Source organism: Daphnia pulicaria, chromosome 7 (assembly GCF_021234035.1).
Source record: "Daphnia pulicaria isolate SC F1-1A chromosome 7, SC_F0-13Bv2, whole genome shotgun sequence".
Lineage (NCBI taxonomy): Eukaryota > Metazoa > Arthropoda > Branchiopoda > Diplostraca > Daphniidae > Daphnia > Daphnia pulicaria.
Window position 1 is genome coordinate 9212038 of NC_060919.1, and position 16382 is coordinate 9228419.

At 36.2% G+C, this 16382-nt stretch overlaps 1 protein-coding gene and 1 long non-coding RNA gene across 3 annotated transcripts; both read left to right on the forward strand.

The window, feature by feature from the left end:
* The first annotated feature begins 3016 nt into the window (after positions 1–3016).
* Positions 3017–4387, forward strand: LOC124348576. Its single transcript, XR_006920036.1, has 3 exons — positions 3017–3048; positions 3749–4049; positions 4124–4387. It is a non-coding gene; the product is annotated as an uncharacterized LOC124348576 (long non-coding RNA).
* Positions 4388–5879: 1492 nt separating this feature from the next.
* LOC124348581 (neurofibromin-like) lies at positions 5880–7133 on the forward strand. 2 transcript variants are annotated; one of them, XM_046798803.1, is made up of 6 exons: positions 5880–6140; positions 6222–6381; positions 6442–6553; positions 6618–6690; positions 6861–7004; positions 7079–7133. In XM_046798803.1, exons 1-5 carry the CDS (start codon positions 6039–6041, stop codon positions 6939–6941), a joined length of 528 nt encoding a protein of 175 aa, XP_046654759.1. In that variant the 5' UTR covers positions 5880–6038; the 3' UTR covers positions 6942–7004; positions 7079–7133. The 2 variants fall into 2 exon arrangements, with proteins under 2 accessions (XP_046654759.1, XP_046654758.1); XM_046798802.1 differs by lacking the exons at positions 6861–7004; positions 7079–7133 and having other exon boundaries at positions 6618–6833.
* Positions 7134–16382: the final 9249 nt, after the last annotated feature.

A 16382-nucleotide genomic window follows, 5' to 3' on the forward strand; every position in this document is an offset into this window, starting at 1 on the left:
AATTCTATGGGATTTAATGGAAGAGCATAGTACTTTGCCGAAATATCACTTACCAGCCAAACTTTTTTTGTTTACTTAACTCAGAAGCACGATAAATGAAATAATCTGTGCTAACATACGGTTTGCGAAAAGCACAATCCAGATTCATACATTTCCGTCCAACTACTAATAGCGTATTGTTTTGAAACTCGAAGTCGGTACAAACAACCGCTGATCTATTTTTCATCAAACAAACATTGTTCGGAAATATATTAGAAAGAGAATAGTTTTCGAAAATTAATCTTTTGGGCCATTTGTCACCATGATTCCATTACTTTGGACTGTCATCATCACTGCTGGAAAACCTTTTTGAGGCTTCAAGATCAAGTTTTATTTTGTTGTCGATAATAAGACCACAAGAAGTAGTTGCCAACTGATATTTGGATTTCTCAACTAGTCTATTTCTAATTTGTTCGGGTAGTAAAAATCCATTTGGAATTATTCTACGAAAGAAACTCAAAAATGATTCAAACTCAAATGCACTATTGTCTTCTACTGGGTTCTGAAAATGTGTCACATCTTCATGTAAATGAATAATTTGGTGACTTACAAATCTGCAAGGAATACCCAGGTCAGTCAATTCCGAAGAATATCTCTTCAAAATAAGTTCTGCCTTTTTTACATCAGAAGGGTTTATTTTTGTGGAAGTTTTGTAAGCACCAAGTAACATCATTGCATATTGAAGAAGCATTATATGTTCTAGTTCGTCTTCTTCAACAATCCCATCAAAAACAGGGTACAATAAGTAATAAAGAAATTGACGTAGGACATGTCCTTTATACTTTCCGCATTGAGAAAATGAACCAACGTAACGATCAAACTCGTACGGGTGGCAATGGCGATAGAATTTCAATCGCTTTTCTACTTGTGCTAATTGAGTTGAACTCAATTTCCCCTCAAGAGGATTCGATGCGAAACCATCAAGTTTTCTGAAAAATGCCCCAGATATCATAGTGTGCATACTATCAATTACAAAGCCCGTTACCATATTAAATCCCATTTTGACAAAAGGGCTTGGATTCTCTACATCTTTGACGTGTTCATCAATAGAAAATTCATTGGTGTGATAACTTAGGAAATCATCATCAGTACGAAGAGGAGCATCTATATATGCCATTATAATAATTTTTTTAACCATTTCTCCCCTTTGGATGCACCTGTCACAAGTCCAATAACCACTATGGCCTTTGGTACCTTTTAAATAGCTTCTCATTGGGCTGTCGGCTATAACGCATCTTAGGCTGGCAGTGAAAGAACGTAGAGGAATAACATCGTCAATGTCAGGGCAGAGTCTGTCAAATTCATTCATTATTGGTTGCAAAAAAGAATGTACATTTGGTGGTTTGTCCCGCCCATGATAGAACCCGATAATAAATGGTGTTGGTCTCTCAAAACAAAACATGCCTTCTTTAGATTTTGAACATGGTTGGACAGAATACAGTCTACCCAAGATGGGGGTTACAGACGGAACTTCAGACGATTTAAATACCTTCACGGGATCAATGAACACATCAATCTGAAAATGCGGAATTGCAGAACTAATCGGTTCTTTTGGGTTGCTACCTGAAAGAATATTTAGTCATGTTTGTAGCTTCAGATCGTCGTCATATGATTCAATCTAAAATATAACAATGTGTAGACTATTTCATCAGACGTATACAGTATTTATGGATTTTTATATTAGCTTATACCTTTTCTCGGACTGGAATCGGTAACAATGATGGATTTTCTCTGAAAATGCTGACAAACTGAAAGAGATTTTCGTCCCAAATATGTGCAAAACACCCGGAGAATCACAGTTTAATGCCCTTTCTAATCCAAAATGGATGTACTTTCCTCCTTCTTCCAACTCCGTAGGTTTAGGCAAACTTCTAGTATTATTACTGCCATTCAACCAGTCCCGACCATCAATTTTCAACAGTTCTTGTCCAGTACGTGGCAGACAATCATAATTTGCTGGTGGTTTGTAATATTTCAGTAATTTGAATAAATATGTCAAATGACTGTGTATTTGATTGGTGTATGTGGCAAAATGACGAAGAATTGTAAGCAAAGACAATTTCTGTTCTGTGTTCTCTTGCATTGCAATCAGCTCTTCGTCATCGTCTCCAAGCGGCATATCAAAATCCATTAGTTCATCGTCCGAAATTGGCTCTAGCTGGAAAATGTCTTCGGTATTTTCTGTTTCAATTAATGGTGATGCACAGGCTTCATTGTTGTTGACACGAATAGAGATGTTGTAACTACTGAGTAGTGATGGGCATTCAACCATAAGTACCTCCCATTGGAGTTGAGAAACGCCATTTTCACGCAATTGGCCTAGTAAACTTTTTTCGTTTCATAATTAGGCATCAAGCTTCTGAGTTTCCGTTTTCGATGACGCTTATTATTTCCACTAGCAATCAAAATTGCGTTGACCTCTTCATCAAGAAGCTTGAAAAGAGGGAAGAGGCATATTTATAACTTAAGTTAAATTATAACGGTTAGTAAGTTCCTGTCACAGTGGAAGCTTGTTTGTTTAGCTATAATTTACTTCTAAATAACCTGTAACCGTAGAAAAAGTTAAAATAAAGATATATTTCGTAAGACACAATTTTATTTACAATTAATACCAAATAAACTGAGAATAACGTAGAAACAATACGGAATGTTTTTAGATCTGTCAAATATTCACCGTAATATTAGGTTACAAATTGAACTGTTCGGAAATTACTTGATAGTCAAAAGTCAAATAAGGTCCGATAAATATATTTGTAATTAATTGTAAACATAAAGAATAATGCTTCTATCCGCTCCTATTGATTGCTCAAATTGATTATGGTGACAATGTGCTACCCTCTATGAGGTAATTTTAAATTTTTTTACGCACCTGCTAAATTTTGTTGTGATTAGGCCTAGCTGGGCTATTAGCCTATGTCAGCTAGGCTTCAGTACTTTCTCAGAATCTATCTAAAGAACAAATTAATTACAGTAAACTGGCCGCGTATCAACCATCATCCTATTTATAAGGTAAGCAATTCCCCTTTGATATCTTCTGAATTATTGAAAATTGCCAATATTTGATACCAAGCATATTCTAGTCATAATCATAACTAGTTAACGAGATGGAAACTTTATGGTAGTCGTGGGGCAAATTAAGGTTTCAGGCCGTTTTTTTAAATCAGTTGTCAGGACTAATTTTGTGATTATATTTTAATTTTCTGAATTAATTCTTTGTAAAACTAATAAGAAAAAAAGATTGCTATTGAAATGCAAATGTCTTTGTATTGAATGATGTCACAGGTTATTAAAAGGATAGCCTATTTCAAACACGTTTTTCTGGTTTACAATGTGGCCAAATGACGTACAATGCTATCCATGCTATCCCAGTTAGGTCTATCAGATGTCCGATTAATTACTTTTTCCGTCCACAATATTCCAAATTACCAAAATCAATTGACAGCAGCAGACTACACGACTAATGCACTCATGCAGTCACTCATGAGTGTACACACAGCAGGGAAGTATTAGTTGTTTTCCCTCCCGCTGAGTGACACATGCATCGTTGTAGTATTATTTGCGTAAACGATTTAATACTGCACCAAACAAACGATTTGAGTACTGCATTGAATTTTATAATGATCTCCACTTAATTTTATTTATATAATAGATGATATGATAAATATGATTTGTGTACTGTAAACGAACCTAAAAAGCCTTTTACAAGTAGTTGCAGAATTCAAAAATGGTGCGCTGGGAAGGAAAATATTATAACGTAGACGGCACTGGGAATGTCAAAGACCCTCTACTCTTTTTGATAGTCAACAGTCCTATTCATACAGCAAGTGCTCGTGGTTCCCATGACCGTCTTTTTTCCATACCGACTAACTGGATGAGCGACGACAATTTGAAGGTTAGAGGAATCAATTTTTGGGAATGGAGTTTAATAACATTCAAAAAAAGAAGGTTTCCGGAATCCAGCTGGACCGAGCTTCAAATTTCCGACTTTTTAACAGAAGTGTACTTCCCAAGTAAATATTATATTGTATATTATTAGCTTGAGATATTTAAAAAATAAATATATTTTTTTTCAATTTTCACCTAGAATCATTTGAAGATTCGAAAAATGAGATCTCGTCCATATTTTAATCTATCTCCGGTGGAATCAATTATGATTTAAAAGACCTACTACAACTCGGGAATACTCCGAAGCGTAAAACCACCAGCCCAGGAAACACCAAAGCCAGTGGAGAAGAGGAAAAACAAAAATGAAGTTGACTTAGCTTCTCCTAATCATGTATCTTTGAGCAAGAGATTGGATAACACGTCCACTCCTATATTGCCGATCAAAAATTTTCAGAATCGAATGGCTGCGACATAATGCTAATAGTAGCGACTCAAAAGAAGCAGACAACGAGGATTCTCAGTTTATTGGTAATTAAATCCTTTTTTGAATGCCTCGATTGCTTCTAGTTGGCTGTGTTTTAATCATACTTGTATTGTACTTGTAATATTTGTATTTTTTGTCAAGAAAAATCCAAAGGTGAACAAGAGGGTCTCAAATCTGCTGCCAAATCAAAAAACATTTTCACATATCAGGCGACTCGGGTATGTCATCATATTTCGTTGATTTAAACGATCGTGATCTTGATGATATAGGTGTTAACATTCTATTGGACCTGAATGTTAAAAGTAAGCAATTATTGTTCAATATTCCATATTGCTTTTTATAATTTTTTTTTCTTTATATAACTTTACCCTCGGCTTTACCCAAAGAACCGTCGGTGAGTTTGGAAGACGGAAACTTGACAAGTTACCAAAAACTTCTGTTTGCTAAATTAGACCTGATTATAAAGGGGCTAAATAGTTTGCAAAGCGAAAAAACACGCCATGCCGTTATTTGTGAAGGGAATTTAGTCAACTTTACCAAGACTTTCACTGATTCCGTAACTCTGCCTTTGAATTATTATTCCGAACTAGTTGCCTTAGATTTGGCGCTTGGAATTGTCGAGCTTTCCGTCAGCCTGGTATTTTTTCCCTTTTCAATTATTTCCCCACTTCAAATTTCTCATTTTTCTTGTTTTATCTAATAGGTTGGAGTATTCGTCGAACGCTTAAGAACTTACAATACAGAAATTGGAGTTTCCAAAAAGTTGTGGAGTTCGATTTTGTCCGGAACGTTGGCTATAGAAATTACATGGAAAGTTAGGCTTAATGATGCCCGTCCAGCTTATGGGCACATGATAAATCTCGTTGCCGTCTTAGCTGGTTCGTTTCAGAATTTTATGACTAATAATGTGCTACATCTTAGTATAATCTTTTATTTTGTTTATTAGTAGTAATTCAATTGATTATGGAATCAACAGAGAAGACCCCAATTACAATATTGAAGATGATAAAAGTTATCCAAGATGGGCGCAGAAATGTTGCCTGGTCTTTCAATACAAAAATAGGAAACAAGCAGCGTAAAGACCCCGTTCCAATGCGGGAGAGTTCTCTCAAAGATCAGCTTGACTCTGACTGACTCTGTCACCAAAATAGATGCACGGATTACAAAAATTACAAAATCCTTTAAGACGTTTGGACTACATTAAATCAAATGATGTTCTACTGTGTTTCTTTGTTTCAATACATATTTGAAACTGAATCTATGTTTGTTCTTTGTGAGTTAACTTTTTCGGTAAACCTGGCAACCGCGTCAAAACATCTTGAGTGAGTGAAGAACAGACGAATGAAGAAAAAGTGTTACGTTGTTTGATTTTGTGAGTGTTTAAAGAGTAGAATTTTACGAGATAAAAAGACGAGTTTTTTTAATTTACGCCATAGGTACCTCGCTATTATTGTCATGGACTTGGGAAAATTTCTTCTTTTCTCTTTGCTGTTGAGAAATCTGCTGAGAATGGATCTGTTTACATTCAATTCAAAATCTAACTTCATCTTTATTGACCATATTGACATTTCTTTTCTTTTTCATCAAGTTACCCTACCGAACAGGACCACACACATGACATGCACGTCAAATGGTGGAACAAAATAAGGAGTGTGTCATCCAAATCAGCAAATTTCAATTTTCTCTTGTGATATCAGGAATTACAAAGATTTTACAGAGGGTCAATGAATCAGTAAGTTTGACAGATTTCTAAATATCACCAAGCTCAGGAAACAAGCAAAGAAATTAATGTTATGATGTCTATTTCCAACAGAGAACACATGATCCTGACTATGAGAAAAATTATTATGAATCATTGCTAATTGTATTAGACACTTTAGAGAAATGCCTAAGTGGCCAACCAAAAGATACAACAAGATTTGATGAAGCCATGAATGTTAAACTGTTACTGCGAGAAATCTGCCAATTTATTGGTAAACAAACTTTGAAATACAAAATATTTAATAATAATAAAGTTTTAACTATTGATGCAGATTTGCCAAATGAAAATCCATTGGTTAACCAGCTTAAAGCTCTAGCTTCAAAATATTTATTTGCTCTCAGTCTCAACAATTTCAATGTTGTTTTCAGTCGGATATCATCAAGGTAGCACACAGTTAATTAATTAAAATGACAACTATTAACATTTCACTTTGATTTTTCAATATAGACTGCAAGAATTAAGTTCATCCAACGAAGAGAATCCTGACTTAAGTGACATCGAACTCATTCAATATATAAATGTAGATACCATACGACTAATCAAATTGCTGAACGGTGAGAAAAAGTGGTGGAAAAAGTGTTTGCGCTTGTTCAGTCTGTGCTCAACGACTTAAAAATAAGTGAATCTAGAATATTCCAAATTGCCACAATGTGACGTTATTTCTTGGGCAGGTGTTGCTATTCAATCCAGGCAAGCCATTTTCCCGTTGTGTCAAGCCCACTGTTTCGTGTCTTGTTTTCGCATAAATCCCCACAACAACAAAGCTCTTAAAGTATGCCTCAATCCACATTCGCCACCAACTTTTCACTATGTCCTTGTTGCTTCCCTCTACAGGTGAGTTCTACCGGTTTTTAGTGTTTTTTGGTTTCGTGCTCATAAAACTCAAATTTCACAAATCTTTTCTGTAGAATTATCACACAACCACTCTTTCATCCATCATGGACATATGTGCAGTTATGCCAGGTAACCGGCTTAATATGTTGTAATGTTGTATCAAATTTCATGTGTATTAAAATTTTTTTTATAATACTGCTAATCGATGTAGATACATGCCGTTCATCAATTCGCATCATTCAATATTGACTAATGTTTTTTTTTCGTTTTTACAGAGTTTGACACTAAAAGAAAAAGTAAATCCACTGAAGAACTTCAAGGAGAAAGCGTCGGAAGAGGGTAATTCTTACAAAAACTTGTTATTGTCCATGGTCCGATTGATTCACGCTAATCCACTGCTCATGTTAAACGTAATTTGTCTCATTTAAACTTAATTGTAAGAAATATTTCATGTATGTTATTATTTAGAACCAAGGGAAAGCTGGACATGAGATTCAGAGCTCTACACTAGAATTAATCAATGGTCTAGTCTCGCTGGTTCATCAACCTAATATGGCTGACATGGCACAGGAAGCCATGGACGCTTTACTAGTGCTTCATCAGCCAGAAAAGATTGAAATGTGGAATCCCACGTCCGGTTTTATCATCAACGTCTAACCCCTCAGGAGGAGTAATTGATCGCAAATCTAATGTAAGATTATCTAATTTGTTGTAAGATCAAATCAAATTGTATCAATATCAATTAACTTTTCTTTTCGTTCTAGCTTGTGGTGAACAATTTAAGTCAAATGCAAGATAATAATCAGTACTGCCCAGTGACTTCGTTTGTATGACATCTTCTGCGGCAGTTGTTGTGTGCCAACGAGAAATTTGGCAGAAAAATCATTGAAGACGTTTGGACTAAATTAAACTATAAATGATGTCCTACTGTATTTCTTTTGTTTGAATACATATTTGGAGCTGAATTTATGTTTGTTCATAATTTATAAAATTTAATCGTGAAATTTATTCATAATTTTTATTAAAAAATAGTCTTGCATATATGTTGCATATATGTTTCTCAAATAATAGGAATTAAAAGTAAGAAATAAGCGAATCATAAAAACTGCGTCCCAAAAATGCATATTTAACGTAATAAAAATTATTTTCGTTAAATAACCACAGGAATTAACGTTTAAAAATACAAACTAGTAAAATTAATATGAAAATTAAACGGTTTTCTCCTTGAAACCATAAAAAGTGAATTTTCAAGTATTCGTACCATAAAAAACGGAAATTTTTTTTTGAATCACAAAGGAAAAATATTTGTCGGGATAGCTTCTGGCGGTTCAGGAAGGTTGTGCAATAACAATACAAAATAAAAACCCGTAGTCAACCCGTTTGGAAAACACAAAAAATGTATAATTCCTTTGTATTAACCCACCCAAAAAACATTCGTTGGTGGGTTATGACAATATGACAGGGAAAATTTCATTCCGAACCCTTTGAACAAAAAAAATTCCTAGTTTTCCTGGGTTCTTTTTTCTAGACGGATTTGAGCGGGTTGGAACACTATGTTGGCTGGTCGACATGTTGTTGAAAACACACGGAGTGGATGATTCCCAGGAAACTTTTGGCATAGTTGTCGCTAGGTACGTCTACATGTAGGTTGAAAGCGCCAGCAGATACCACTAAATTAAATGATACCACTTGAATTTACTCATGGGGAGAAGAAATCTTTTCGAGGAAATCGGCGTGTGATTTTTCTGGCGGTCTTTAAATCAAGATGAGTCGAAATTTGGATGAGCGGAAAGAGACACTGAAGTTGAAGCACACGAAAGTGCGGAAGTTGGGTAGCTCGGTCAAAGTAGTTACTTTGATGGAGTTTTTGGGGAGGAGATTCAGGACGCCTCCGTTATATTTCACGCACTCAATTTCTTGGCTTCTCCAGTTCTTTTTTTTCAATTCAACCCTGATCTCGTTGAAACACAAAAAAGACGTTACATAACTGTGCACGTCATTGAAGAGGTTTTGTTTACGAATTTGTTATTGATGACTGGTTGAAGGTCGTTGTTGACGGCGGAAAAATGTTAGAGGTCGCAGCACACGTCCGTCAACGAAAACAGAGCTTGCAGTGTGGCCTTTTCGAAACAGCAGTTAGCTACATTACGCAGTCTCCAAACACAAGAAAAACCTCAAAGTAGTTGTTTGCGTAACCTTTTACATTAAAATAACGAGATTTGCTAACCAAAGACTTTAAGGCATTTAACTCTCAATGTCATGATCTTAATTGAGGAACTTGGGCGAAAAGGAGTAAGAGCCCTTTCTATGGCGGCTATAACAAAAATATAGTGTTTTCTTTTTATTAGCATTTTAAAAGCAAATGAGATCATTTCTGTCCCAAATAAATTGCCAAGAAATCTGTTAATATCCTAAAGACATACCATGAAACCATGATAACAACTAAGAAAAAATATTAAACACTGGTGTTCCATCTTTGTTACAATTTGTAATGGTTTCTTATTATTTTCATGGTTACCTAGATGAATTTCGTATCCTTCAAATTCAAGACTTGTTCTTTAAATTAGAGATCAGAAAAGCTTCAAATATCATCGACCATAACAAGGCAATTTCTAGAGTTATATTAGGCCTAGGGTATATATTAATAAAAAGAAATATTACACTATATGGCTATAGGGCTTTTGAAGAAACTGAGTACAAATATACCCACTATCTCCTAAGAGTAGCGATTGGCCGAACTCGTTGTTTTTTAAGCATATACTTTCACACTATCTGCCAAAATTTTCAGATCGTGACTACTGCTGGCTTTGAGGCCCTTACTCTTAAAAAATTGTAATCTGTGTCCCAAAATCCCCTAAAAATTCTACAATGACTGTGTTAGTATAGTGTTCAAATAAAATGTTTTTTTGTTTATGTCAATTGTACATTAATAGAGTGGTGACCTCTTATATTTACATAGATCTCTTCATAAAGATAGGGCCTTTTATGTGAGTGATATAGACACACCCTACTACCCTACTACCCTATAAGACTTGCTATCTCAGTAAAGCTCGTTGAATCTATATATAAACATTATCAATAGAATGTTAATTTTCATTTATAGTTTTCGTCAACTATTAAGTCTAAGAGGTTTGCAGGAAAGAATATATCACCTGAAGATGTTTAACACGGAGCATTTGATACATCTCTTACACAGCTTGACACCGATCGCTGACTGATCTACAGCACATTTACCACATTTGATTGGAACCTGCCATTGGAATAAATATGAAGAAATACACGTTAGATAATAAACATCTTTGGTTCAATGGAATTGTGAATCAAGAGATGTAACTAAGATAGAAATCTTAAAGTTCATGTTAACGATGAAGTTACTCCAAGATGGAACTTAGAGAATTAGTATTTTTATCTTGCATGTTCAGGTGGGTGTTTTTTTTATTTTTTATATTTAAAATTAATTTTTTTACATAAATACTATTATTTAGACATACTATGAATTTAGCTATTATTTCGGAATAATTTTAATAATTCTCCTGACGTCGTGGCTAAAGCCCACCTCCCAGGTAGCACACAGAGCTGTTACAGACTCCTGTAACCGATCTGTTTCACATACTTGTGAAACAGATCCGTATCAGGCTTGTTACATCTCTGTTTTACAGGAAATTTGTCTTGAATTGCTCTGTTTTACAGGATTTGGTAAAAGTTTGTTTCACAGATCTGGAACAGATTTTGAGAGTCTGTAAATTGTTTGGAGTAAGACACTTTTACAGACTGTCATACAGGTCTGTGACAGATCCGTAAAACGGGATCACCATTTACAGACCAAAAACAGATTTTCAAGAAAAAAAAGATTTGCCACCCTCGACACCGAGTAAATGCTTTCTGAGTCTAAATTTAAAAGTTCTGAGATCGGGGAAAATCTTAAAAAATGTACTGGGGCAATCCGTTTCAGAGAACCGGCGCAGCATAAGAGAATGCACGAGAGCCGTACGTTGTTCTAGTATGGGGTTGAGCTAGCCTACCCGATGTAGATGAACGGAGGTCTCTGGTCGGTATACAAGGTTTGATCCGTCGAGAGAGATAGGCAGGGGCCAGACCATTAAGGCAACGGAAAGTAAGGATACACAGCTTGAAATGGACTTTTGATTAATAGGCAACCAGCGTAGGTGGCTGATTATTGGCTAATTATTGTTGAATTTGCGGGAACCAACGACAAGTTTAGCAGCAGCATTCTGTAGTCGTTGAAGTCGAGTGATTTGCTTATCTGGTAGGTTAACGAGCAGGGAGTTAGCATAGTCGACATGCAATAAAATGAATGCATTAACAAGGCATTTCGCAGCTGAGGTGGTCAGGAACTTCCAAATTTTGCAAATCGTCCGCAGTTGGAAAAAGCCAATATTGCACACCCGACAAATTTGGACCACCATGAAGAGGGAGCTATCAAGAATAACACCAAGTTTTTTAACTGAGTTGGAAGGGCGGGATGGCGGTTTCACCTATGCCGAGAGGAATAGGCGCTGTCTTGGTCGCAGCGTGAGGAGAGGATGTGTTAAGAAGATGGTTCTTACTTGAATTAGGCTTCACTTTATTCCTTCCACTTTATTCCAAAGTCAGGCAGAATAGGAAAGCTTAGGTACTCTTGAGTGTCGTCGGAGAACTGATGCATCTTCACACCAAATACAGTAGCCAACGTTCGTACCGGATTCACATAGGTGGTAAATAGGACTGGGCCTATTACTGAACCTTGCGGAACCCCCGTCGTTAGCGCTACGTCAGGCGAGATATCACCGTTGATCATCACACACTGTTTTCTTCCGCTGAGGTAGTAACCAAACCAATTGAGGGCCATCCCGCGTATGACGAAAGATACAGAGGGGCGATCAATTAATGACGCATGATCAATTGTGTCAAAAGCAGCACTGAGGTCAAGCAAAAAAAGAGCGTTTCCACATTCACCGTCGATAGCTCGGAGATGGTCATTAATAAATCGAATTCGGATTTTTTTTTTTTAGAATACTGTACACTGCTACAGTGGGTTCTGTTTTATCCATCCGTGTTTTACATCGTTTTTTTTACATGAAATTTTTTTCCATTTCGTGTGTCTACCCAGAAATAGTGTACAACCAGAATCTTAAACGTCGGAATTGTTGAGAAACAAGGATTTTGTATTGTGTGGTGAGGCTTCTCATAAGAAATTCGAGGAATAACATGAATAACACATTTGTAAATTCATATTATGAATAATACATTAAATCGCAAATGAATGAAGAATACATGAAAAAGTTGAAAATGCAACAATCAAGAAAGAAAAATCAAACTGAAAAGAAAATTGAGAATGGGAAAATTCAGTGACAGATACGGAGTGACTGCACGCGGGTAATGGCTGACAGACGAGAGAAGGAAGCTGCTAAACAGCATCAGGTAGACAGCAAAAATTCAGGCCGAGGCAGAAGTGAAGAATGTGTCTTGTTCATCATGCTAATAATGTGTTTGAAGATTTCGTACAATATCCGTTTAAAAATATCTTCAACTTCCAGGAAAAAAAATCACCGCAAATAGTTTCAAGCAACTTGTCTCTGTTTTTGGTCCTTGACTTCAGCGATACATCACTGACGCCAATTACGTAGGTTTTTACCTCCAATCAATACTCGGGCATGATTTTGTTCACATGACTTACCGATTTTCTGCGTGCTGCCTTTAGCATGATTTAATTTCTACAGTAAATGGGGGGAGCCATAGCGACGCAATACATTTAGTTTTCATATTTCTTTCATTTCAGAGTACCAATAGTAGTGAAAAAATTGTACAAAGTTTAAATTCCTTTTTGAATTTGAACTAGAAATTAACAAATACAACAACGGTGAACTATTTTGAAGAAGCGACATCGGGAAGCATCCAATTTTCCGTGTGTTCACACTGCGTTTTTGCGACTGTTTTGTACCCACTCCTATGGTAACCAATCACTAATGCGTACCTATACGTAGAGAAAATTGACAAAAAGAAAATGATTTGTGACTTATGGCTTCCTGATAAACGCACTATCGCGATCGGGAGACAAGTAATCGATGCAAAATCTATTGACCAGAGGTTTGTCGTGCTTTCGAAATTGTTTATGTTGTTGCAAAAATGAAATCTTCATGTTGGCCACTCAATGGAATCTAGGGAGGCCACTCTTATGGCAACAGAAAAGCTGAATAAATACTATAAGCGGCTCACATCTGTTTATATAGTATCTTGTGTTGGACGCAAGATTGAAGGTTGAGTACTTCAGTACAGGCTTAAGATGGGAAGCTGGCGATGGTGATTCTTCAGATATTGACATGGTTAAAACCTTTGTCCTTCCAGCGTAAGTTTAGTGCTGTACATTTTCAATTATTTCCGAGTATAATTTTTTTATAATTTTTTTTTTCAATTCAGTCTGGAGAAAGACTGGGGAAAGTACAGAAATAACCCTTCTTCTATATGCTTAATATCACCAGTGGACTATCTTAGACTTCTCATGGCACCAAAAAAAGAACTAAACAAGACTACCTTTCTGACCTATATTCAGTGAAGAAACGAGCTCGCCTTGAAGACGAACTTGAGGACTACCTTGCTGAACCTCGCGAGCCCTCAAATGCAAGTTATGACAACCTGTCATATTGTAAAGCACAAATGAAGTGCTACCCTCGTCTCTCCTTCATGGCACGGGACTACCTGTCCATCACTGCAACCAGAGCTTCTAGTGAACGTGTATTCAGCGCTGGAAAGGATCTTCTTGGCATATGCAGGTTCAATGTTAGCTTTCACGGGATATTGGGATAGATGCTATTTACGTCGGCCGTAACTAATAAAGAATGCAGCTGTAAGGGTATAGATGGCAGTTGTTCGAAAAAATTCTCGGTGTCTATAAGAGAGCCAGGTATTAGTTTGAGAAGATGGCTTGTTAATACTGTTTTATATTTATTCCAAAGGTAAGTAATGGATGTGAAAGTGGCCACGTTGGGTCAACCAGGAAAATTCTTAATGCCGCTTCCTTGTTTTTATGGACTTTTGGTAAAAAATAGATCATAGAACCGTTGGGGGGACGGTCGCAGATGGATTTGTCTTCAATGGGGGTAATGAGGTGAATGGAAGAATAAATTTTGAGATACTACAACTTTTTTGTTTTATGTTTGTTTATTTTTCAGTGAATTCCTTTTGAGAGAGTTCTCTATACGTTGATTGATCAGATAACTGTCTTTTGGCTTCCCTATCATTTACTTCAACATTACAGATAACAGTGTTAAAGCCTTTATCAGCCTTCAAGATATGGATTCATTGTGGGGTGTTCGTTTCTCCGATTCAGAAATTATTTATTATTGAACAGAGAAGATGGGACATTATCAGGGTTAAGAGTTGGGATAGGGATTAACATCATGAACCCAGGATTGGTGTTTGAGGGTCCAAGTATTTTTAATGAAGTGTGAAAGCCAATCTCTCTGGTAAAGATAAAGTGTGGGTTTAAAGAAAAAGAGGGGATGTTAATTTATTTGAAAATACGTGATATCTTCTGAAAGTGAAGGTGACACCGAGTTTAAAAATTTGAAGATAATTTGTTTGTAAGTCAAATGAACGTTTGTAACAAAGTTGCAGTATGGGAGTCACTGAAAATTCACTTGGGCTTGTTGATTATCCTATGGTATTCCATTTTTCCATTGCAAAGGAGGAATGAATTGCTGCATTTGTTGTTGGGGATTTTTGAGGCATCAGGAGTTGATAAAAGACTTATTTTCTATTTATCATGTGATTGGGAAGTTGATTTTGGATGGGTTAATTATGTGATGTTGGAGGACGTTGTCGATTGCGAGAACGTGATCTTCTTCTTGATTGAAGATCGTGTCCTAAGTCCCGTATTTTTTATCTAATCCGGTTTACGAAAGTTTGTGGTAAATTACGTTGTTGAGAATTGAGTTTTTGCTTAACCATGGTTTCCAGAAAGGTTTCCTAAGGCTACTTGATAAGTGATGAAGACCTGTTCGGCCCAGAGTTTATGTTAGATATGGGCTGAAATCCCAGTCTTGATTTCTTTGTTATTATGAATTCTTGTTGGATCCACTTTTAATTCTAACCTTATGATTTCGCCACCCACCAGGTTTGACAGTGGTCCAAGTTAAACAGCAACTATACTCATCTTCGGAGAGATAAAATGGGGCATAGGATTGGTATACGTGGGTCCTTCTAACAGAACACCTTTAAAACTTTGTAAAAAAAACTAAGAAAAAAACTTGTTAAAAAAAACATTCTGGAGTCGTTATAGACTCGTACCTTAGAATGGAGACATGCCTCCAAAGCACCTCTATAAAGGCTGCCCTTTTCACCTCAGCAGAATAAACAAGATCCCTCGCTTTATCGACCCTGCAACAGTTAAATGTTTTTTCAATGCTCTTGTTCTCTCTCACTTCGAATATTTCTAAGTCTCTCTATCTCGGACTCCCGAAGAATCTCCTACAAAAAACCAAACGCAATGATACGACTCTAATAAGAAAACTCCATATGGAGTGCAATGCTCAATTACTAACATCCGTTTTCTGAGAATAGATATTTCATAATCTATCTCAAAGATGTTTTTGTAAAGAGCAACAATCTTAGAAAAAAAAATTAATTAAAAATTATCAAAAAAAGGAAGAAAAAACATGCATTTGTGGGAAGCGTCTGAATTTCAATCTGGTGTATTTCGCAGACTTCTTGCAAAAATTCTTCTTTAAATTTTAACACCCATTCTTCAGTCATTTTCTTATAGAAATCCATAACTGAAACAATGACAAATCTTCTCCTGAGATAATAAAAGTGACCATCACCAATTACTTTTTGCAACGCCAACGCCTTTCTGCACACAAAAACTGGCGACACAAAACTCTACCCTCCGAGCCCACAAAACATGTTAATCAAACGTTACACAGCATTTGCATAAAGTCAATTTTATAAACAAAGAAAAAAAGAAGGGGAGAGGGCGTGATCGATTAACATTCATTCGAAACGACGTTCTAATAGTGTGATGAAACATCTGTTATTTGCGCAATTCGTTCGCATGCAAAGAGTTTCAAACGAACACTGTTTTTCTTCTTAATATAATAATAAAATATCCAAAACACAGGGTCAGCCGGTTTTAGATGTGACAGCAGCTGGGCTGCACCCCGCAGACACGTATAAAAGTTGGCTAACGAATGGCGTTAAATAATAATAACGGTTGGCACAAAATTTCGTGACTGGGATAAGAAAGAGAAAAGAAAAATTGTGGATCTCGTTCTAGATTTCCTGTTCAAGCACAAAGATAGTTTGAATCAAATTAAAACAGAAAAAAAACCTGAAGAAATATTATTGCGCGTACGAGCGCTGCATTTCTTCTTGTGCAAAAAT

Excerpts from the sequence above, each read along its gene's own strand:
- LOC124348581 (XM_046798802.1), top strand. The coding sequence starts at position 6,039 with ATGGTGGAACAAAATAAGGAGTGTGTCATCCAAATCAGCAAATTTCAA. Across the intron at positions 6,382-6,441 it reads AGAAATCTGCCAATTTATTG|ATTTGCCAAATGAAAATCCA; the intron begins GTAAACAAACTT and ends CTATTGATGCAG. Across the intron at positions 6,554-6,617 it reads TTCAGTCGGATATCATCAAG|ACTGCAAGAATTAAGTTCAT; the intron begins GTAGCACACAGT and ends TTTTCAATATAG.